At 35.8% G+C, this 21,389-nt stretch overlaps 1 protein-coding gene across 1 annotated transcript in view; it reads right to left on the bottom strand.

Moving 5' to 3' along the window:
• LOC138704600 (ankyrin-1-like) overlaps window positions 1–20,582 on the bottom strand; it is a 35,814-nt gene extending 15,232 nt beyond the window's left edge. Inside the window, exons 1-3 of the mRNA XM_069832670.1 lie at window positions 20,238–20,582; window positions 12,963–13,250; window positions 12,703–12,881 (exon numbers count right to left, since the gene is read on the bottom strand). Of these exons, the coding sequence (XP_069688771.1) occupies window positions 12,703–12,881; window positions 12,963–13,250; window positions 20,238–20,286 (516 nt within the window). The 5' untranslated portion in view covers window positions 20,287–20,582. The remainder of the gene's footprint in view (window positions 1–12,702; window positions 12,882–12,962; window positions 13,251–20,237) is intronic.
• Between the last annotated feature and the right edge of the window lie 807 nt (window positions 20,583–21,389).

Raw genomic sequence — 21,389 nt, 5'->3', positions numbered from 1 at the left:
CTGTAGCAGGCCCGCAAAAGCAAAGGCCACAAAAGGCCACTGTCAAAGCAGGTTCAGCATTTACATTAGTCATTTAGGTATGCAATTATAAAGGTTCTATTACCAACTTCAACCACCTTCTCCTTTCTTTTATATTTTAATGATGGTGGACGGAATTCTAAGAAGAGAACTAGTTGACATTTCGTGAAAAGAAAATAATATTTTAAGAAGATTAGCCTGTGTGTTTGAGTATGTATTAATTAAAATGGTTTAGGAGATTCTGAGGGACATGATCGTAAATTAGTGCAGAAAAAAGTGCTGAATTCTGAATGAAACAAAGAGCAATGGACTAATTGCCTCTACGTATTAAAATTTTTTCTTAAGGAAATACTAGGATTGGTTAAGTGTTAAAATGACTTTTTTTTTTAATAGACTGCGTCTAGCAAAGAAAAAACAAAAATCGTCCACAAAAGCCGTTTCATGAATGTGCTGAGAAAAGTCACAAGAGGAAGCTGAAGCCTCTGCTGGAAACACACTCGGTTGATGAGATTGCTCTTGTCTCAGAAATGGATTTGAGATGAACATACATGCCTGATGCAGCAGAAATTGTAAAGCAAGTGTTAAGTTTTTATTCAGAAAGGGTCACGAAAATGAATGAAAGAAAAGAAAACAAGATCGCCTACGTAAAGAAATGGGACTTCTTGTCGACATTCCCAAACCACAATTTGGTACGACTAATGACGGGATTAGCGCGCGGAGGTTCTTTGAAGATCCAGGTTTGGCATCAGAAACTACTGGCGTAGATGAAGGCTTGATTCGGTGATTTGGAACCATCTTTAAAACCAGTGGTCATCATTTCGAAACTCGCTAATTAGTCCCTTAATATACAAGCAGGGCGGAGGGGTAAGCCATGATTTCCATCCCCTTAGCCAACACTTGTTCATTCAACGTTAAGCAATCTGGATATCCTTCTCTACTACATTCCCCTTCGCTGTGTATTACGGGGCTGCATTTTATATGACGTAATCTTTGCCGACCACTGCTTAAAACAATCGCCAGTGGGTACAAATATTGGAGAGTTTGAAAAAAAATACTGTTTGGGCACTGTAGAATTATACATCCAGAAATGTAAGTGGTATTACATGCCGCAAAGTGTGCATAAAATACTTACCCATGGTGCGCAGTTGATAAAGGAAGCCGTACTTCTGTTGGGATGATGTCCGAGGAACCCCAAGAAGTCCGAAATAATAATTACAAGAAATTCAGGGAATAAGCTTATCACGCGCGCAAATTTTGTAGAGCTGGTACGACGATTGATTTGATGGAATTTCCTATGGCCCGATGGTAACCAGTCTTCGTATCTAACGCCAAATGAGTAGAAAAAGTGTATCTTCTGACGTAGACCCACTGAGACTGCTCCAGGATCACGATGGTGGTGGTGATGATGATGATGATGGTGATGTTTGAAAATTAATAGAGATACAACTCTCTCAAATATCTGTAAATATTTCAAATGTAGGTTTATTTAAATAGAGTTAGCGGTTTTGTTAAAAATGTATTAATATGTAGGCTATTTTATTAAAAAAATTAAATGATATTTGACTCAATATGTACGACTGTTGTGTATTTTTAACATCTTTCACACATTAAAATCAAATAGAAAGTATATAATGCATTTGTGATTTCGTTCCAATCCCTGAGAAAATCAGTTTTGTAAAATTATTATAATTCTTTAAAATTCAACCCCTGTAAAAGGTTGGTTTATTTTATCCAATCGTAATCAGAGTTTACACGCAAATGCAAAATGCCATTTGTAGCCTGTATATAAAATTTTATGAAAATCTGTTAGAAACGAGAGGAGTTATTAATTTTGTCCTGCTAGATTTGTATTTGGAACCACTGTACGACGTAGGAAAATGGTCGGCAGTACCTGTGCGAAAATGATTCAATATTGAAAGCTCTTTCGTCACTGGAAAACGCGAACATATTTTTGGAACGCACTGTTTACTATGATCGTAAGGCTACTATGACTGTATATGCGGTCTTGGATCTGTGTGGAGGACGGTTGAACTTCATTAGTAGAAGGGATGGGAGTGAAGTACATTTAAAAACTCAGGTACAATAAAAATTGAAGTAAAAATAAAATGATGTCCCTGTATATTAGATGACAGTATGCGGTTGTGTCCTACTTTACCGATAATCGTGGCAGGCAACATCCAAGCTCCTGGCTGTCTCCTAGACGAGCGACAGTGGATGTGGGTCTTCGATTTGTGCTTCGTTCATTTTAGTAGATAAATATAAGTTGTGCATTGATTATTTCGAAGTATTCTCAAAAAATTTTTCTATACGTTAATATTAGGTAGGTAGACCTATTGTTTTCATATAGTACGTACTTCAAAATGACAAATGACTCAGTTATACCGAAACACTTCTGACTCAAGACAAAACAAAATTCGGAGATTTATTAAGTGTGAGGAAGAGCGGGAGATTCGTTTGTAAATTAACCGCACATTCATTTCACTACCAAGAGAAACTAACATCGAACACTTCGATCGACTTGCCGATAACAGAGTTCTAACTTACCAGGCTCGAGAAAGAGGAAACAGTGCTGAACGTTCTCAGAGAATCAAGAAGAAGAAGAAGAAGAAGAAGAAGAGGAAGAGGAGGAAGAAGAAGAAGAGTATTAATTTAGTATGCACCAATAGCACGTTAGGTTAGCATTCCATTATGACCCAAATATTGACTATGCTCATTTGAATTGTGTTAAAATAGGCAAAATGAATAAAATATGCAATAAGGTCAATGCAAAAAAATGGGATAATGTGCCAAACGGATAATTTTATACTGTTGCAAAAGTTCTTCCTTCTGAGATTCAAGGCCTCCCACAACCAATTAAAAACTTAGTTATCGGAATACATCGATTATCAACACACTTTTTAAATAATGTAAGACAGTACAACACCTTATTTCAAGTGGCATCGTTTGGTGCAAAAGTAATATATAAAATCGATTCTGTGTCATCATTTGAAGTACAAGCAAGCATAGGCTTATCATTTCATTGGAAGCCTTCTTCCAGCTGAAAGTAAGAGCCAGAATAAATGTAGAAGTAAATTAAATATAGACTCAGACTAATGATTTAGAGTAGATATTAGAGTACTCCTTTGCAAAACTGAGAGCAACAAGATATCATCAACCATTATTATTTCTGGAAAGAAAGACAGGGTATCAAGTAAAATAGCTTTATATTTAAGTATTTTCGAATTATATACAATAATTTAATTAATGATATCGCTTCGGATTTACAAATTCACTACATTACGCAAATAATAGTTGAGACATGTTTATCACGCTATGTTATGATAAACATTTTAAGGGTTCCACGAAATTGAATTATGAGCTTTAAGGGTGTCCGTAACGTTTGAATGCTTGGGATCCCCTGTTCTATAAAGGCGAACGAGTATGTCAAGTTGGTTTGACTCCTGGGACTTAGTGGTATAGCTGTAGATTGTGTTATGTATATTAGGCTATGTACATGGTATACTTATGGGTGTCCAAAAATTAAAAATGAATTTTATATGAATAGCGCGTTTAGAAGCGTGATGTGTATGGTAGTGCACTGTAGGTAGGCCTACATTGTTTATAAATACTGTGTATTTGCTGCTGGAGTGCGTCCACTGGATTGAGACAACTAAACATTAATTGTAATTTTATTCTTCATATTATAGTTGTAATCCCCTGGTAGAGGAGCAGAGAAGGCCTGACGGCCGTCTCTACCAGGTTAAATAAATACTAATACTAAATAAATACTAATACTAAATACTAAACATGTGCTCTGTCGTTATAAGTAGATAAATGTGCATGATCTTCAGCATTCCAAAAAGGGCGGCTATTGTGATATGGAGCGTGGGGTGGGTCGTGGTATTGTGACATTCCGACGAAATTTCATTGTCAATTTCATTGTCAATTCCTGAGTGAGCCAGTGTAGTGAGTGTCCACTACATTGTTTTGCTGCTGCAGCTATTTGAATTACAAGTAAGTAAACTAACTTTAACGAAATGAGTAAAAGAAAGAACTCAAGTAAAAGCAATAATGATAAACAATGTGAATCTAGAAATGACAAAAACAGTGAGGAATCAGTAATAAACTTAGAAAGTGCTACTTCCGTTAACAAACAATTAAGTATTATGTTTGAAAAGTTTGCCTCCAATATTCATCAGGACATTAATGATATAAAGAAATCTATCGACTTCATGTCAACGAAGTTTGATTCTTTATTAAGTGAAATAAATGATGTAAAAGATGAGTTAAAAAAAGTGCGAAAAGAAAACGACTTCTTGAAACGTGAAATCAACGACCTAGGTGTTCGACTTCAGGATTTGGAACAGTACAACCGCAGGGACAATATTGTGTTATATGGTGTTCTCTCTACTAATAATGAATCAGTGAATGAAATCGTAAAGACTAGAGATGGGTAAAAAATAACACAACAGTTATTTTGGAACTGTTCCGGTCTCGGAACTGTTGCAAAAATGAACAGTAGGTCGGAACCTCCTGTTCCGAAATAACAGTGTTCCGACTCCGAGCTGCTCACTTGCCAACTGTTGCGGGCTCGCAGTACCGCGTGGCACAAGGTATGTTCCGACTCCCTCGGAACTGTTGCAAAAATGAACAGTAGGTCGGAACCTCCTGTTCCGAAATAACAGTGTTCCGACTCCGAGCTGCTCACTTGCCAACTGTTGCGGGCTCGCAGTACCGCGTGGCACAAGGTATGTTCCGACTCCCTCGGAACTGTTGCAAAAATGAACAGTAGGTCGGAACCTCCTGTTCCGAAATAACAGTGTTCCGACTCCGAGCTGCTCACTTGCCCAGCTGTTGCGGGCTCGCAGTACCGCGTTGCACAAGGTATGTTCCGACTCGGAGATAACAGTCGGAACGTCGGAGCTTGTTCCGATGAACCAACGACAGCTGCAGTTACACTGTACTTGAAACTCTCACGTGGTTGGAGGGGGGCGCATGGAAATTGAAATCCTTGCGGTGGCGCGAACTTTAATATCAACATTTGTAAGACTGGCCAATCATCTGTAATGTTATAGTAAGTATTCAATAATCTGTAATATTGATTCCCGCTTTATGGTTTATTTCACCATTAGTTGACTAATTCTGTTTTATAAACATTCTACAAAGTCATAAAGTACGCATACTATTATTAATTCATTGATCAGCTGATTCTATACAAAGGTTAAAGTCGTAAATGGTAATGAGTGGTTTAGTTACAATGTCTGTATGTCGTTTGTTGAGGTTAAGTCTGACAAGCACAAGTTTTTGTGCTATCTTCTCTGTTATCAAAGAACGACAAAAATGTTGTAGCATTATTTGTTGGAAACTACCCATATAAGTACTGATTTGGAGAGCGAGGTTTAATGCGAAGTTTAAATTACACTTTGGTAAAGATGCGATTCCAACATTTTACTAACCCACTGCGGGGTTTCCAGGTTTCAGTACTGCCAATATATATCTTTTTTATTTATGAAATTGTAATATTTATTATTATTATTATTATTATTATTATTATTATTATTATTATAACTGTGCATTAAGAAAAGTAAAAATAAAAATTAATGATTTGTTTTTTTTTTTTATTATGTAATAGAGAGAACAGAAATTACATACCATATGTTTTAAATGTTATGTTATTTTTTTTAGTTGGCTACCATGTCTTTATAACTTTATGTACGAAAACAAAGTGTTGTATTCTGTCCTTGTAGTCAACAGCTGTGTAATTACTAACATAAGCTTTTGAGTTCTGTCCGCATGCACAGCAATTTTCCAAAATCGATTCGAATGTGCATTGCAGTGCCATCTATAGATAAGAATGTGTACTATGTCATGCCTATGAGTGCTCCAGTGTGAGCAGCATGGTGAAGAGGGAGGGTACTGTACCGTTCGTTTGAACGACTCAACGACTCCGACTCATCACCACTGGTGACTGTTATTTGGAACATAGTATTTTTTTGGAACCGGAACCGTCGGAACTGTTCCGGGAAAAGAACAACTTCGCCCATCACTAGTAAAGACCGTTTCTACAATTATTGGTGCAGATGGTTGTTTTGAAGACGTTAGTGTTACACACAGACTGCCGACACGCCCTGGGACACCAAGACCAATTGTTGTGCGGTTTGCTAAACGTTCAAGTCGCGATCTATGGCTAAGCCGTTTCCGAGAAGAGGCTAAAAATAACAAAGAAGGATTCGGCCTTCCAACTCAAACAATTTGTCAGCAATTCCAGCCTGGTTTGGTCACAGCTTCGGATCATCTTACGCCGTTAATGAAAAATCTGTTCAACAAGACAAAACTTACTGCCAGAGAAAAAGGTTACAAATTCACTTGGGTTAAAGACTGCAAAATTTTTGTTAGGAAAAATGAAAATTCCCAAGTGAATAGAATGTTTGATTACTATGATCTTGAAAAATTGTAATTGTTAGGCAATTACACCTCTTGATTATTTTCATTGTATTATTTATATTTAACTGTCATCATTGATAACAACAATAACAACAAGCTATATAACAATGTAGATTATTATTATATAAAGTGTAACCCAACAAAAATATTTAATGACTTACTTAACATTGATAATTATATTGCTAACTGTAAACATCTTAATTTAAAACTGATTCATTTAAACATTCGCAGTATAAAAAAGAATTTCTCTGAATTTTGTGCATTCATACAATACTTTTCTTTCAATTTTGACATAATAGTACTTGCTGAAACTTGGCTTCGTTATGATATAGGTTTTGACATACCAAATTATAATAAGTTTATTAAACCTTGTAAATACAATAAATGTGATGGCATTGTAGTGTATTTTAGAAATGATATTGAAGTGTCAGCTTCAAGATATTGAAATTTTAAATTCAAATTGCATACATTTTAAATTTAATTTCAACAATACTATTATTGAGTTAACGGCAATATATAGATCCCCCAATTTAAACAAAGCTGAATTTATAAATGATGTGGAAAGCTTTCTAATAAACAAGAAAAAGTTAATAACCACATTATAGTTGGAGATATTAACATTCAAATTCTAGACGACTCTATGGATGACTTAGGGCATAGATATATGAATATCATGTATGAATAGGGTTTTTACCAGTTATTAAAATCCGTAACTAGACCAGAGTCGAAAAATTGTCTTGATCATATTTTCTTTAAAACCAATAACAAACTACTTGAATTTATAGCCTACCAAGTGTTTATCATAACAATATTACTGACCATTACACTACCACTGCTTTAATTACATTTATTAATAAAGTAGATTTTGAAGACTCTGAGACTTATAAATATAACAGTAATATCAATTATGATGACCTATTGTTAGATATAAGTAATGAAGCATGGGATACTGTAATGAGTTGTAATAATCCCGATAATGGTATCGAAATTTATCAAATTTTAAATACGAATATTATAAAGCACACAAATAAAACTACTCAAAAAGTTTCTAGTAAGTTTAAAAAAATTAAACCATGGATTACAAATGGTATAGTTAAATCAATCCGTACGAGAGACAAACTTGCAAGCAAATGAAGAAAAGAACCATTTAATATTATGTAAGAAAACAAGTTAAAAAAATTTCGTAACATATTATCTAACGTAATAAAGAGAGCGAAAGCTAATTATTTCTCCATCAAATTAGAAAAATATAGCAATAATTCTAAAATGTTTTGGCAAACTGTGCGAGAAGCTGCAAATATTGTAGTAAATAAAAAAGAACAATTTACTGAGATTGTTTCTCGAAATGTTTTAATCTTAAGTGATAATATACACATTGCAACAGAATTTAACTCGTATTTTACAAACATTGTCTTGGATATTGTATCGTCTATAAAAAAATAACAATTTTCTTAGCAATGTAACTTCAGTAAATGCTTGTATGTATCTTTACCCCGTAACAGATGACGAAATAATCAATATAGCCAAAACTTAAAAAAATAATGTATCACCTGGTCCTGATAACATACGTGCTAAAATACTTAAGATGGTTATAAATTATATTGCCAAACCTCTAACTCATATTTTTAATTTATGTTTTCTAAATGGCAAATTCCCAAATAAATTAAAAAATGCAATTGTGAAACTTATTTTTAAAACAGCAGACAAAAGAAATATGAACAATTATAGACCAATATCATTACTTTCATGTATTTCAAAATTACTAGAAAAATGTATTAAAGTTCGATTAATGAATTATCTTGATAAACATAATATATTAAGTGATAATCAATTTGGTTTTTGAAAAAAATTCAGTACAGATAATGCGCAGACGAAACGTTGGTCGCTTAGGTGTGGCGCCGAGGGGAGCGTCTGTCTGCTGAGAGGGCAGAGGGGCGGTGTACTACGGCGACGCGGCGAGGGGAGGTTGCGCGCGCATCTGCTGCTTGCCGAGAAGGGAAGGAAGCAAACTGCTACGTGCGGAGTGAAGGGGGGGAAAGGACCCTCCCGAACAGAATCGTCCAGAAGTCCGTCGAGGCGAAAATATCCAGAACTCGAACTTTCTCGTCTACGTCGCTGTGGGCACAAATTACGGCACGCAAGTGAACTTGAACAGTCAGTCAGTCAGTAGTTGCAGTGTTGTAGCTAGTGAACAGCAAGCCAGCCAGTCTTGTGTAGCAGTGAAGCCAGCTTCGAGACCGGAGTCCGACTTGAGTGTGTCTGCAGCTGTGTGGGCATTTGAAGCCGTGAGTTCGAGTGCAGTGGACCGCAGTTGGAGTACCTGAGTTCGAGTACGGTGGACTGTCTCTGAAGGTCTGTGGTTCGAGATACTGTGAACTCGAGTGACTGAGCTAGAAGAACTGTGAACTGACAGTTCTGATTTGTAAATAGTGCTTTGTGAACATTAGTTAAAATTAAACAGTTAATTGTTGTTCTCAATATTCCAAGTAAATTGTCATTGTCGTCTGTGGAGTGCAGTAACGAACACTGTGTTGCTGTGTGGAGAGCAAATCCCATTGTTGACGGGAGTGGAATTAAATTGTAGAAAGTGAAGAGTTATTGTTAAGAATAAAACTACATTGTTGTTCAGTATAAAATTTACAATACTATAATTGCACAGTAGACATAAGACAAATTGTATTGTATAATTATTAATTTCAATTCAGGAATCCGCCCCTGAACACGAGTTCTATTTTTTCAGGGGCGAGGTAAAGTTTTTCTGTATATATTATATTTTATGTTACAATTATTAGCAAAATAATAAATAAATAAAGCTGGACCACGGACAAATCAATTCTCACGTTGGGGATCAAGTTGGACAATGCTTGCCTACCGTTGAGGAACGTACTGGGATGGTCACAACGGAGTCCAGACAAGGATGTCCATCAACCTCTGACGACAGTATTGAAGCCATCAGTTTGCCCATTGAACATAGTTTAAAATCGGTTGTCACAGGAATTCAACATTCCATGTTCGAAGGAGCGTAAGGTATTGAGTTTCACGCCACAGAAGAAGCAGTACTGTTATTGCAAGTTATCTCGAACTTCCTGAGCAGGGGTTGAGGGAAGGAAGCGCGTAACGTGGGTGGAGCCATCTGAGTTGTTTGCGCATGCTTCGCATCATAATCTCTTGTCAAGAAACATAGAACTATTTCCTTCACTGCTTATCAGTAGTGTTACCATGGAGCAGCAACCACAGGGTAGTAAGTATGGTGAAATCACACCACCGCGGAGAAAAAGTAACGCTGTTATCCACAGTGAAGAAAAATAAGTGATTGTAAATATAATTAAGTGTTGCGAAGAAGAAAAATTAAAAAAAAAATGTTTGTTGGAACTTCTTGATAAGGAATATGAGAGAGCGGGTAAATACTCTGGCAAAAGTATTAGTTCTGTGAAGAGAATTAAGAATAATATTGGATTACAACCGGTTGAACCTCACACTACTCCGGGAAAGAATAAATATGTAATGTTTAGAAATTATTGCTATAATAGTTATGTACAATAGTGTGTGTACTGTGAGCGACATAATGAATGACTGTTGTAAGCTATTATTTTGTTATAGTTCTGCAAAACATAATATTTCATTCCAGAATTAGGACTTGTGTAAAGTTGAAGTGGACGACTTCGATGAACATGTCATTCGAGATACAATCGAAGAATTCTATCTTGTTCAGAAAGTAGTACCTACAATTAAGAAGGTAATTCTGAATGGATGATGCCATTGACGAAATAATAATTAATTTTGGACCAAGCGATGAAGACGATAACATTGATGGCAGTAATGATAGGGGTATGGATAGTGTATAATTGTAAATTAATGTAAATTCCTCTAAAATATTGTTATAAGAATATGTACATATCAGCTGTAGGTGTAGGCCATATAGGGCTATATAATGCATAGAAATAGCTGTAGTAACTCCGTCATTGCCGGTCCCCTGCCCGGATGAGAGAGGAGGAGTGTACACACGATTATATTTAAATAATTACTGATTACAGGTTAATTAAAACCTGCTACGAAACCATGTTCTCCTCTCAAAACCGGAGTGTCGTGAGATGATGATGTCTGTAGTGAACCAAGTTCTTTTACAGTAGAGAGCCGTAAAATGAAAGAACCAACGTTTTCTGAAAAGAGTCACGTTACCCGAGGGAGGGTCATCCTTGCCGTGCCGTTACGTTGATGAGTACATGCCGTACCGAGCAGTTCGAAAGACAGACTTAGGTCCAATTGTATAAAACTCCCTGACTAAAGACCAACTTTGATCGAAGATCGGAAAGTGAACCGAGTTCAGACACTTCTTCTATTGTATAAAACTTTTCTGTGATCAAATTACCTTGGTTCAAATGCAATCTAAGTTCACGTGAAAAGGATTTGGCAACATCACATAAACAGGTGAAGTATGTGATGCGCGGACCATGTTGTACAGTGTTGTTCAGTGTTGCCAATCTAGCGACTTTAACTCTTTTTCAACAACAATTTCTTTTAGCTTTTATATTGCTTAAATAGGGATTCAGTGATATTTTTAGCACCCCATAGAGACAAAATTTAATCTTTCTTTGTAGATAATGAGAAATATAGCGAGTTTCCAACTACTTTTTGGCGACTTTCCGTACACTCTGTTGGAGACACTGCTTTGTTTTGTGCATTGTCAATAATGGCAGACAATAAGAAGAAGGTTGACTGTTCTCCAAATTATCATCATGTTATGGTGTTTGATACTGCTAAACATAATAAAGCTTTATAAAATGATAATTTTCGTTTGGTAATACAGTTAATTGAAAATTTATGAATGTACATATCATATCCATTAATAATTAATGGTTGCTATTAACATAATATAATTATGGATTATGTTATTTGATACTGCTGAACACGATAGAGCCTTATAAAATATAAGAATGTTTGTGTATTAAGGCAATAAATTAAAAAAATATATACTTACTTACTTACTGGCTTTTAAGGAACCCGGAGGTTCATTGCCGCCCTCACATAAGCCCGCCATTGGTCCCTATCCTGAGCAAGATTAATCCAGTCTCTACCATCATATCCCACCTCCCTCAAATCCATTTTAATATTATCTCCCCACATACGTCTCGGCCTCCCCAAAGGTCTTTTCCCTCCGGTCTCCCAACTAACAACACTCTATATGCATTTCTGGATTCGCCCATACGTGCTACATGTCCTGCCCATCTCAAACGTCTGGATTTTATGTTCCTAATTATGTCAGGTGAAGAATACAATGCGTGCAGCTCTGCGTTGTGTAACTTTCTCCATTCTCCTGTAACTTCATCCCTCTTAGCCCCAAATATTTTCCTAAGTTAAATATATATATATATATATATATATATATATATATATATATAATTGTACCTACTATATCTATTAATATTAATAATAATGGGTATTTTATTTGCACAATCTGTTACTCGTATATTTCAAACAGAAAAGAAATAACTGAACTTGGATCATCTAACTTAATCGGAGAAATGTCTTTAGTCAAAGTTGACTTTAGTTTGAGACAAATTAATCTCAGATTATACTTTATACAACACAAAATTCCAAGTTCAGCTAGAACGAGGATCAATTTAACCTCTGATCTAAGATTAAATGGCTTATACAATCGGCCCTTAGGGGATGTAAGGTTCAAGATAAGTTGCAATAACAGTACCACCTGCAGACCTTGCAAAACCTGTATTACGAGGACTTTGTACAGCGTGCGACTTCTTTTGTTTCAAATTATTTAAGAATGTGTTTCACCCGACCCAGTACCACACAGACGCATGATACAAGCTGCAGTAGTCATAATACCGACGATGTTCGAGAGCAGCCCTGGGCATAAAGGGAAAGGGAAAAGGAAAGGATATATCCCCGCCCATGGCCTTTTCGCTTACTGCGCTTTAGAAACAAATACACAGTCAGGCATTGTGCATCAGTGGTGGACTTTAGGCGACCAGCGAGAGCCGAAAGGTGGAGTGGGGGAGTTAAGTGGTATTCCGCATTGACTCAATCGAGTTATTAACGCCCAGGCCTGTTCCAGAATGTGTGTTTCGTAAAACTGCCAACAAATTGGAGGTGTTTCGCGATGTACATATTTGAAAGTAATGTGCAACGAACATATATCATTAGCTACAAATGTTACCAGTGCAATAGCTATTTCAACATAAGTGATGCTTAATTTTTGACACCTCGTAAAATATAAGTTATTTTAATCTGAGAGGTACTCACCTCGCATTGATCATACTCTTTCAAAATTTTGTATTCTGCATCCCTGATGGTGACGTCACATCCATGATACTCCCACGTGACGTCACCTTGGTACGGAGCCCGGCATTTCAATTGTGATTGGTCGGCATTGATATTGCACGTGGAGGCTGTGTGCATGGAGACGTGGAGTTGAGGAACAACTGCAAACACGTAGATGCCGCTCTTTACAAACCTATTCATTCTGGCGGACTTGAGAAACATCGAAATATATCTTAACTCACCCTGTACGATGACGGACCAGTTCAGCTTTCCATTGCTGTAGGCGTCGTACCCTTTCAAGCTGTAGACACCTGATTGGTAACGGTCAATCTTCCCAATGTACAGTTGTATCACGAATTCTTCTCTAGTGATGTCTACCCTCTGATCGAATTCTCCTATTTGTCTGTTCCCTGGCCCATAGAACCAAAGGTTATCCTCCTCTGATTCCACATGAGCTTGCAAGACCAATGTGTGGCCCTCCTCCACATGTACCATTTGAGGTGTCAGACGCTGCAGAACCAAGCCGTGGGCTGGAACAGAAAAAAACAGTTGAATAACAAATCTCGAGCGTGATCCTGACGATTAAAGACCATTTTCTTAGTCCCACAACATTGGAATGAGTATAAGGCTGGTATTCAAAGTCGACACTTTCGATTAAAGTGTCCTTTGGAAGGCGCAAAGTATCACTTTTCCGTTGCACAGTCGACGCTTTGGTGCAAAGGAACACTTTGGATGAAAGTGTAGTTCCGACCACACTTCGAGCCGAAAGTGGCACTTTGTGGAAAAATGGCGGACGTCTTGGAAGTTGTCGATTATTAGAACGTGCGGAAGAGATGGCACAATGTACAAAAGCGCTACATTAGAGATAGGCCTAAAGACAATTCCGTGGAATTTTATAATGATATAGAATTAAAAAAAAAACTGTTCCGATTTAATAAAGAAACTTATTGAGATTGCTTATATTTTCGATGACTGGTTGACAAAAACGAATAATAGACGTTTGCCAGTGCCTCCAATAATACAGTTATTGACTGCATTAAAATTCTATGCTACAGATATGTACCATACATTAATATATATAATATTATAGTTCAGGTATTTCTGTAGTAACATTCGTATATTTATAACCTCAATTCGATGAAGTGATATGTAGGTAGATATGCCTATATAACCTATTTTGTATTACTGAAACGAATTTTTTAACTTAAATAATATGAAACTAACTTCAATCTGATGTAGGCATAACTATCTTAAATTAGCATTGAGAGACCTCACGTGCCTGCCTTCTAAGCAGACTCCATAATTATATTGGGTTTAAAATGATTTTGATTTTTGTTGACTACCTGTATTTTGATGTTAATATAATCATTACTGTTTTGATACCGGTAATATATATTTCCACGCCGGTAAGCAATACATCTACTGTCTCTAGTTCATGTGCAGTCATAACCTCACCATGAAAAGAGATCTCATACTATTAGGCCTATTTTGTTATGCATTGTAGAAACATTGGCATTCAAAATATTCCTGAACAGCAGGCAATAATGGAAACGAGAGAGAGAAAAGAGTAATAATAATAATAATAATAATAATAATAATAATAATAATAATAATAATAATAGCAGTAGTCATGTATTTATTTCATTCTTTTTTCTACTTATATTCATTATTCACGAAAAAGACAAAATATATATAGGTTAAGTTGGACTGAATAGGTTGTTATATATATATATACTGTATATATATATATATATATATATATATATATATATATATAACTTAACTATTCAGTCCAACTTAACGTAACTATATAAACTAATAGAAGATATGTACAAAATCTAACCGAACTATATAAATCAATGGAACGGATACATACAAAATCTAACTTAGCGACATAAATCAATGAAAAAGATCTCTACAAAACCTAATCTAACAATATAAATTAATGGACCAGCTATGTACTATACAAAACCTAACCTAATTTCACCAGCAGTATCACTACCTATTTAATAAAATGTTATATATCTGAACTGACTGAAATAATCTAAACTATGGGCAACAAAAACTAGAAACTGAAATAAAACAACTTTAAATATATATTTTATTTCTCGCGCGATCAATTAGGCTCCCAATTCAAATCACAAGCATTGTAATTTGTAGGTTATACGTCATTAATTTGTTATTGTTTGTTCACTTGTTTTGAAAGGTATTGTGGGACTTCTGTTACCAACCAAATTGTAACTCTACATTTTGCTGGCATAAAGTGACACTTTGTGAAGTGCACTTCTTCAATCGTCTTTGAATAGGCCTACCACTAATATGAAAGAGCCACTTTCGTCAAAAGTGTCACTTTGCAAAGTGGTGATATAAAGTGTCGACTATGAATACCAGCCTAAGTGTGCACGAGGTATACATTACGTCACATGTCCTTCAGTAGATACTCTGCTCACGAACACATGTAAGGCCCGTTACACAGTCATCCGTATGCTACGCAGTACGCACTACGGATCCGTAGGCAGTTTGCTTTCACAGTCACGCATAGCAAATCCATAGCAGATTAATTATATCAGTCGGCTTGTTTGTTTCAAAATGAGCGTGCTTCAAGGAAAGCTTTTGGCTGCACAATATTTGTATTAAAACGAGTGCATAATAGACAATATTGTGTTCACCCGCTACTAATTCTAAAAATCCTGAAGGAAGCTTTTATAAATCTACATAGTGACTTGCGCGAGACCGAAAGAAAGTTCCTTTAACCAATTTCGCATGTTTATTCAATCGTTTGATGAACAATTGGAAAAATTACAATAAATGCAGCTTGAACTGGATCTACATAATTATGTCGTACCGAGCGGTTTGCTGTTAACATAAGGTGATAAAAATTACTCACATGAATAAATTATTTATAATCGACATTTTATTATTTCTTGTTCATTATAACAAATTACAAAACCATCAATTATATTTGTTATAATCTATATAGATCAGAGTTTCTCATCCTTTCTCATTTCCTCACTTTATTTTAGTGCTGGCCTCTAAGTCTAAGGTGTAGATTGTGTAGAATGTACTGTGATGTTTTTCCTTTCTCTTGTACGGGGGAGGGACTCGAAGGCTTACACTGCAGCCTGAAGCTTATTGTGCTTACCACTCCTATTCTTGTGAATGATTGGGTAGCCGAACTGCCGCGCTCTTGTACAAGTACAGCACGCTGCACCGTGTATGGATGATGATATGTGAATTAATAATGGCGAAATGAATCCGAGGTCCAACGCTGAAAGTTACCTAGCAATTCTACTTCAATTAGTTGGGGGGAAAACCCCGGAAAAACCCCAACCAGATAACTTGTCCCAACCAGAATTTGAACCCGGGCCCGCTCGTTTCATAGCCAGACGTGCTGACCATTATTCCACAGCGGTGGACTACTGTAGTGTTACTCAACCTTTTTGATTTTGAGGCTCCTTTTCTCCTCACATTGCTTTAGTGCGGCTCCCTGGACTGAGGTGTGGAGTAAAATGTAGAACATACAAAGTAGTAATATGAAATTTGGTATCAATTCAAAAAGAAAAAACTTAATTAGCTTGTTTTAATTTAATGTAAAATTGTCAGATAATAAAATTTTCAAAGAACAACTTTTAAAATTGTTATTATTATTATTATTATTATTATTATTATTATTATTATTATTATTATTATTATTTTTTTTTTTTTTTTTTTTTTTTTCATTGCACCCCACTACCAGTTGGTCGGTCACCCTCAGGGCTGCAGCCCCCTTCCCGGTTGAGAATCACTGATTTAGATTAAATCTGTTTTAAATACACTGAGGAAATATTTATATTGACTAGGTACTCTTAATTAAATATTCCTTAACTTATTTTATAGGTAAGAGCTTTTATATACAGTAGTGTGTTGCCCATAATAGGTAAATTCCTGTGAGTGAAAAAGTATCTTTGGAGGTTGATGGAGATCGGAGAATTGACATCAAACAATATTGTTCTGGTTGGGAAATGTTTCCAGTGTGACAATGTGAACTGATATTTGTATATTCTGATGTATGATTTTTCTCAATATTAGCCCACCGAAAAATGGCAAATGAACAGACTAAGTAAGTGATGTGAATGGAAACGACGGAATAAAAGGGGATGGTTCATGTTTTGTATTCGAAAGACTGTGTTTCCATAGAATAATGTAGTTTCTGCTTCTGAAAAATGTCCTAACAGCTGACTAAATTATCCTCAACGGAAGATTTTTTTTTCTGGAACTTCTGCCATGTCTTCTCTCATCTTCATCACTCATCTGCATTTCATTGTGTGTTATTGTCCATTTGTTCAAAATTTTTCAATATAATGTCACACGTATCACGCCACAACTTTTGATGCCTCTATTTTTGTATTATTCACAAAAAGGATCCCAGAAACATTGTCTTCTATCTGACTAAAAACAGCTGCGTATTCAAAATCATAATGCTTTCAAACATGAATTTTACCGCTTATTATGCCGCTACGCTATGCGTAGTACGCATGACTGTGTAAGCCCACACTTGTCCAAGGTATTCATCTCTTCTCCGTAGTCCGTAGCGCGTAGAGGGACGTCCGTATGGATCCTACGGATGCGTACAGTACGCAGAACTGTATAAGTTCCCATATATATATATATATATATATATATGGGAACTTATACAGTTCTGCGTACTATATATATATATATATATATATATGTATATATATAAGGTATTTTGCTACGGATCCGTAGTCCGTAGCGCGTAGCATACGGATGACTGTGTAACGGGCCTAACGCACAGTACAGGGTCAGCCTACAACAGGTTCCTTACTCCTAAACAAGTACAGCAGGCGTGTCCATTTAGTGAGTTGTGATGAAAACATGAGTTGTGAGCATTGAGCACTGCAAGACGTAATGTCTTCCCCTTCAACCCCTTCCACTACTCTCTGCCTGTCAGAGGAACCATGGTATCAGTGGCGTTTGTACCTTCGCAGTGTCTGTATTATTCCGTGTCGATTGTGAAGAAAAGAAACTTCCATTCGCAATGGAAGCAGAAATTTTTGTTTCCGAGTATGAAATAATAATGAGCCGTTGAGAGCAGAAGTGGTGTAAGTCAAAAATGTGTAATGAGGGTTAAAGTAAACATTATGTAAAATACAGCGCAAAGTAGCAATTAATATTAAATTTATTTAAACTATTAGTAGTCAGTGAATAGCACGAAGGACATATTAATAACTACTTTGCGCTGTATTTTACAGAATTTTTACTTTACACCCCATTACCCAATTTTGACTTATACCACTTCTGCTCTGAACGGCTCTATATTAAATATATTATTTGCAGTAAGGTTTTACGTGGCTTTTCAAAACGAATATAAAACGACTTTACACCACGCGTCACTCCCAAAATTCTGGTTTAAAGAGTAAATCCTAAGCGCCAACTACATCATCATCATTATCATCATCATCTTATTATTATTATTATTATTATTATTATTATTATTATTATTATTATTATTATTATTATTATTAAAGGACCTTTGGGGAGGCCGAGACGTAAATGAGAGGATAATATTAAAATGGATTTGAGGGAAGTGAGATATCATGATAGAGACTGGATTAATCTTACACAGGATAGAGATCAATGGCGGGCTTATGTGAGGGCGGCAATGAACCTCGAGGTTCCTTAAAAGCCATTTGTAAGTATTATTATTATTATTATTATTACTATTATTATTATTATTATTATTATTATTATTATTATTCAAGTTCTTATGTGTCTCAGTGAAACGTCCAGCAGAGTTGGTATAGGTCAGTTTCTGTTAGATGCATTTCCAATTCACTGTGGGCTAAAGCAAGGAGATGCACTATCACCTTTACTTTTTAACTTTGCTCTAGAATATGCCATTAGGAAAGTCCAGGATAACAGAGAGGGTTTGGAATTGAACGGGTTACATCAGCTGCTTGTCTATGCGGATGACATGAATATGTTAGGAGAAAATCCACAAAAGATTAGGGAAAACATGAGAATTTTACTGGAAGCAAGTAAAGAGGGAGGTTTGGAAGTAAATCCCGAAAAGACAAAGTATATGATTATGTCTCGTGGCCAGAATATTGTACGAAATGGAAATATAAAAATTTTTAATTTATCTTTTGAAGAGGTGGAGAAGTTCAGATATCTTGGAGCAACAGCAACAAATATAAATGACACTCGGGAGGAAATTAAACGGAGAATAAATATGGGAAATGCCTGTTATTATTCGGCTGAGAAGCTTTTATCATCTAGTCTGCTGTCGAAAAATCTGAAAGTTAGAATTTATAAAACAGTTATATTAGCGGTTATTCTTTATGGATTTGAAACTTGGACTCTCACCTTGAGAGAGGAACATAGGTTAAGGGTGTTTGAGAATAAGGTTCTTAGGAAAATATTTTGGGCTAAGAGGGATGAAGTTATAGGAGAATGGAGAAAGCTACACAACACAGAACTGCACGCATTGCATTCTTCACCTGAAATAATTAGGAACATTAAATCCAGACGTTTGAGATGGGCAGAGCATGTAGCATGTATGGGCGAATCCACAAATACATACAGAGTGTTAGTTGGGAGGCCGGAGGGAAAAAGACCTTTGGGGAGGCCGAGACGTAGATGGGAAGATAATATTAAAATGGTTTTGAGGTAGTTGGGATATGATAATAGAGAATGGATTGATCTTGCTCAGGATAGGGACCAATGGCGGGCTTATGTGAGGGCGGCAATGAACCTTCGGGTTCCTTAAATCCACTAAGTAAACAAGTAAATTTGTAAGTAAGTAAGTATTAAAGTTCTTTAGCTTCACCAATTGATGTATGTATGTATGTCTCAACCTATAAGTGTGAGCAATTTTTTTCACAGATGAACATTGTGAAAACAAAATATAGGATACGTTTATTGGAGATTTTTGCCAATTATTATGTGTGACTGTATTAGATATGATGCTAAATTTTGAAGTTGTTTTTGCTCCAGTCGATGAAGTAGAGCAGGGAACAATAGTAGTTACACATAATTTTTACTTATTAATACACGCATATATATATATATATATATATATATATATATATATATATATATAACCAAGAACTTTAGTGATGGTGGTGGTGGTGGTGGTGGTGGGGGTGATGGTAGGGTTGGTGCTGGCGGCGGCAGCAGCAGAAATAGGACGCCTGGCAGAGTTAAGGCCATAAGCCCCGAATCGAATCCGGGCTCTCCGCGTAAGAGGCCAACAGCGGTGGTCAAGTCAGTATTAAAATCTCCAAAAATTAGGAAAGTATACTGTGGTTTGTACATTAATTCATGTAATAAATAGACGCTTCCGGGGCTCTTCAAATCTTCGAGCACAAGAATATGTGCAGGCCTATATGTTATAATGTAAATAAATGTATACAATATTCATGTAACTAGAGACAGTAGTGTAAAGAGGTTCGTAAATGTTAAATACGTAGTTGAAATAGGAGCAAATAATACAAGTTAATGGAAATATTAATTACCTGCAGTGAAGCACCCCAGGAGTGAAGCGATCAACACGGCATCAAACATTGCGATGTGGGCGTTGACTTCAGTGTTGCAACAAAAGTTCGTGTGTGATTACACGAAGTAACGATACGGCTGCGAATATTAATTGAGAGAGAATGAAATGTAGGATTCGCAAGTCCCTGAACTATACCAGACTTGTATTTGAGATGAGATATTGTTATAGATTTCCACAATATTCTAAATTGCGAGAATTGTTTAACAGGATGGAAAGCGTTGCTTGACTGTGAAAAAAAATTCAGGATATAAGTTTCTGAACTGTGAACACAGATTCAACAAAATACAAAGCGTCTCTTAGCTGTAAGAACAGAAAACTATGTCGATTACTAAGCATTCTTTTCTTAAGTAGTGCGGGATATTTCCGGTCACACCTTAGTCGAGACGTCAAGTGGAGACATGACTAAACGAGGAAATTTGTAATGACGAACAATGTGAATGATGCAGTACAAAGTTGATATAAGTTAAGATTACCATTTGATACAGCGTCGTTAAATAACCAAAAAAAATTACCACATTCCTTAGAGATGAAGCTGGGACCAAATTACAGAAATTCTTGCTTAACAGATTAATTACTGATTCATATTTGTTACTTACAATGAAACTAACATCTGTCCATTCTAATTATTACCATTAATTATATCTCTAAATAGAATACAAAACCTCTAATGGCAAAATCTCATTACATTAATATTAATATCATTATATAAATATATTTTAGATTTATATTTTGCTCCCTGTAACATACTCCTAGTGAACTTTAATTCCCATCATTTAACCAAGAAGCTACCTCAACTTAATTATAATTCTTTACATATTGCATATAGACTGAATTGAATTACATTACCTCACAAATTAAGCTACAACTTTTTCGTATAAGCTTCATCTCAGATAGGCCTAAAATAAATATGTACCAGTCGTTAAAATTTAACTGAATAATGTTTAGTGTAATGTATATATTCATAACTGTGGCGATTGTTTTGCCATTGTCTCATTTTCCTTCCCCTTCCTTTCATCTATTTTTCCTTTTTTTTATTTTATGTTTGTGTGTCATATGTTGGTTAGGTTTCTTATGTTTGAGCTATTTTTAGTAGTTTAGATTTTTACCGTCA

This window comes from Periplaneta americana, chromosome 8 (assembly GCF_040183065.1).
Source record: "Periplaneta americana isolate PAMFEO1 chromosome 8, P.americana_PAMFEO1_priV1, whole genome shotgun sequence".
In the NCBI taxonomy this organism is placed as follows: Eukaryota; Metazoa; Arthropoda; class Insecta; order Blattodea; family Blattidae; genus Periplaneta; species Periplaneta americana.
Note: the sequence above shows the minus strand (reverse complement) of the source record. Positions and strands in the feature narration are given on the sequence as shown.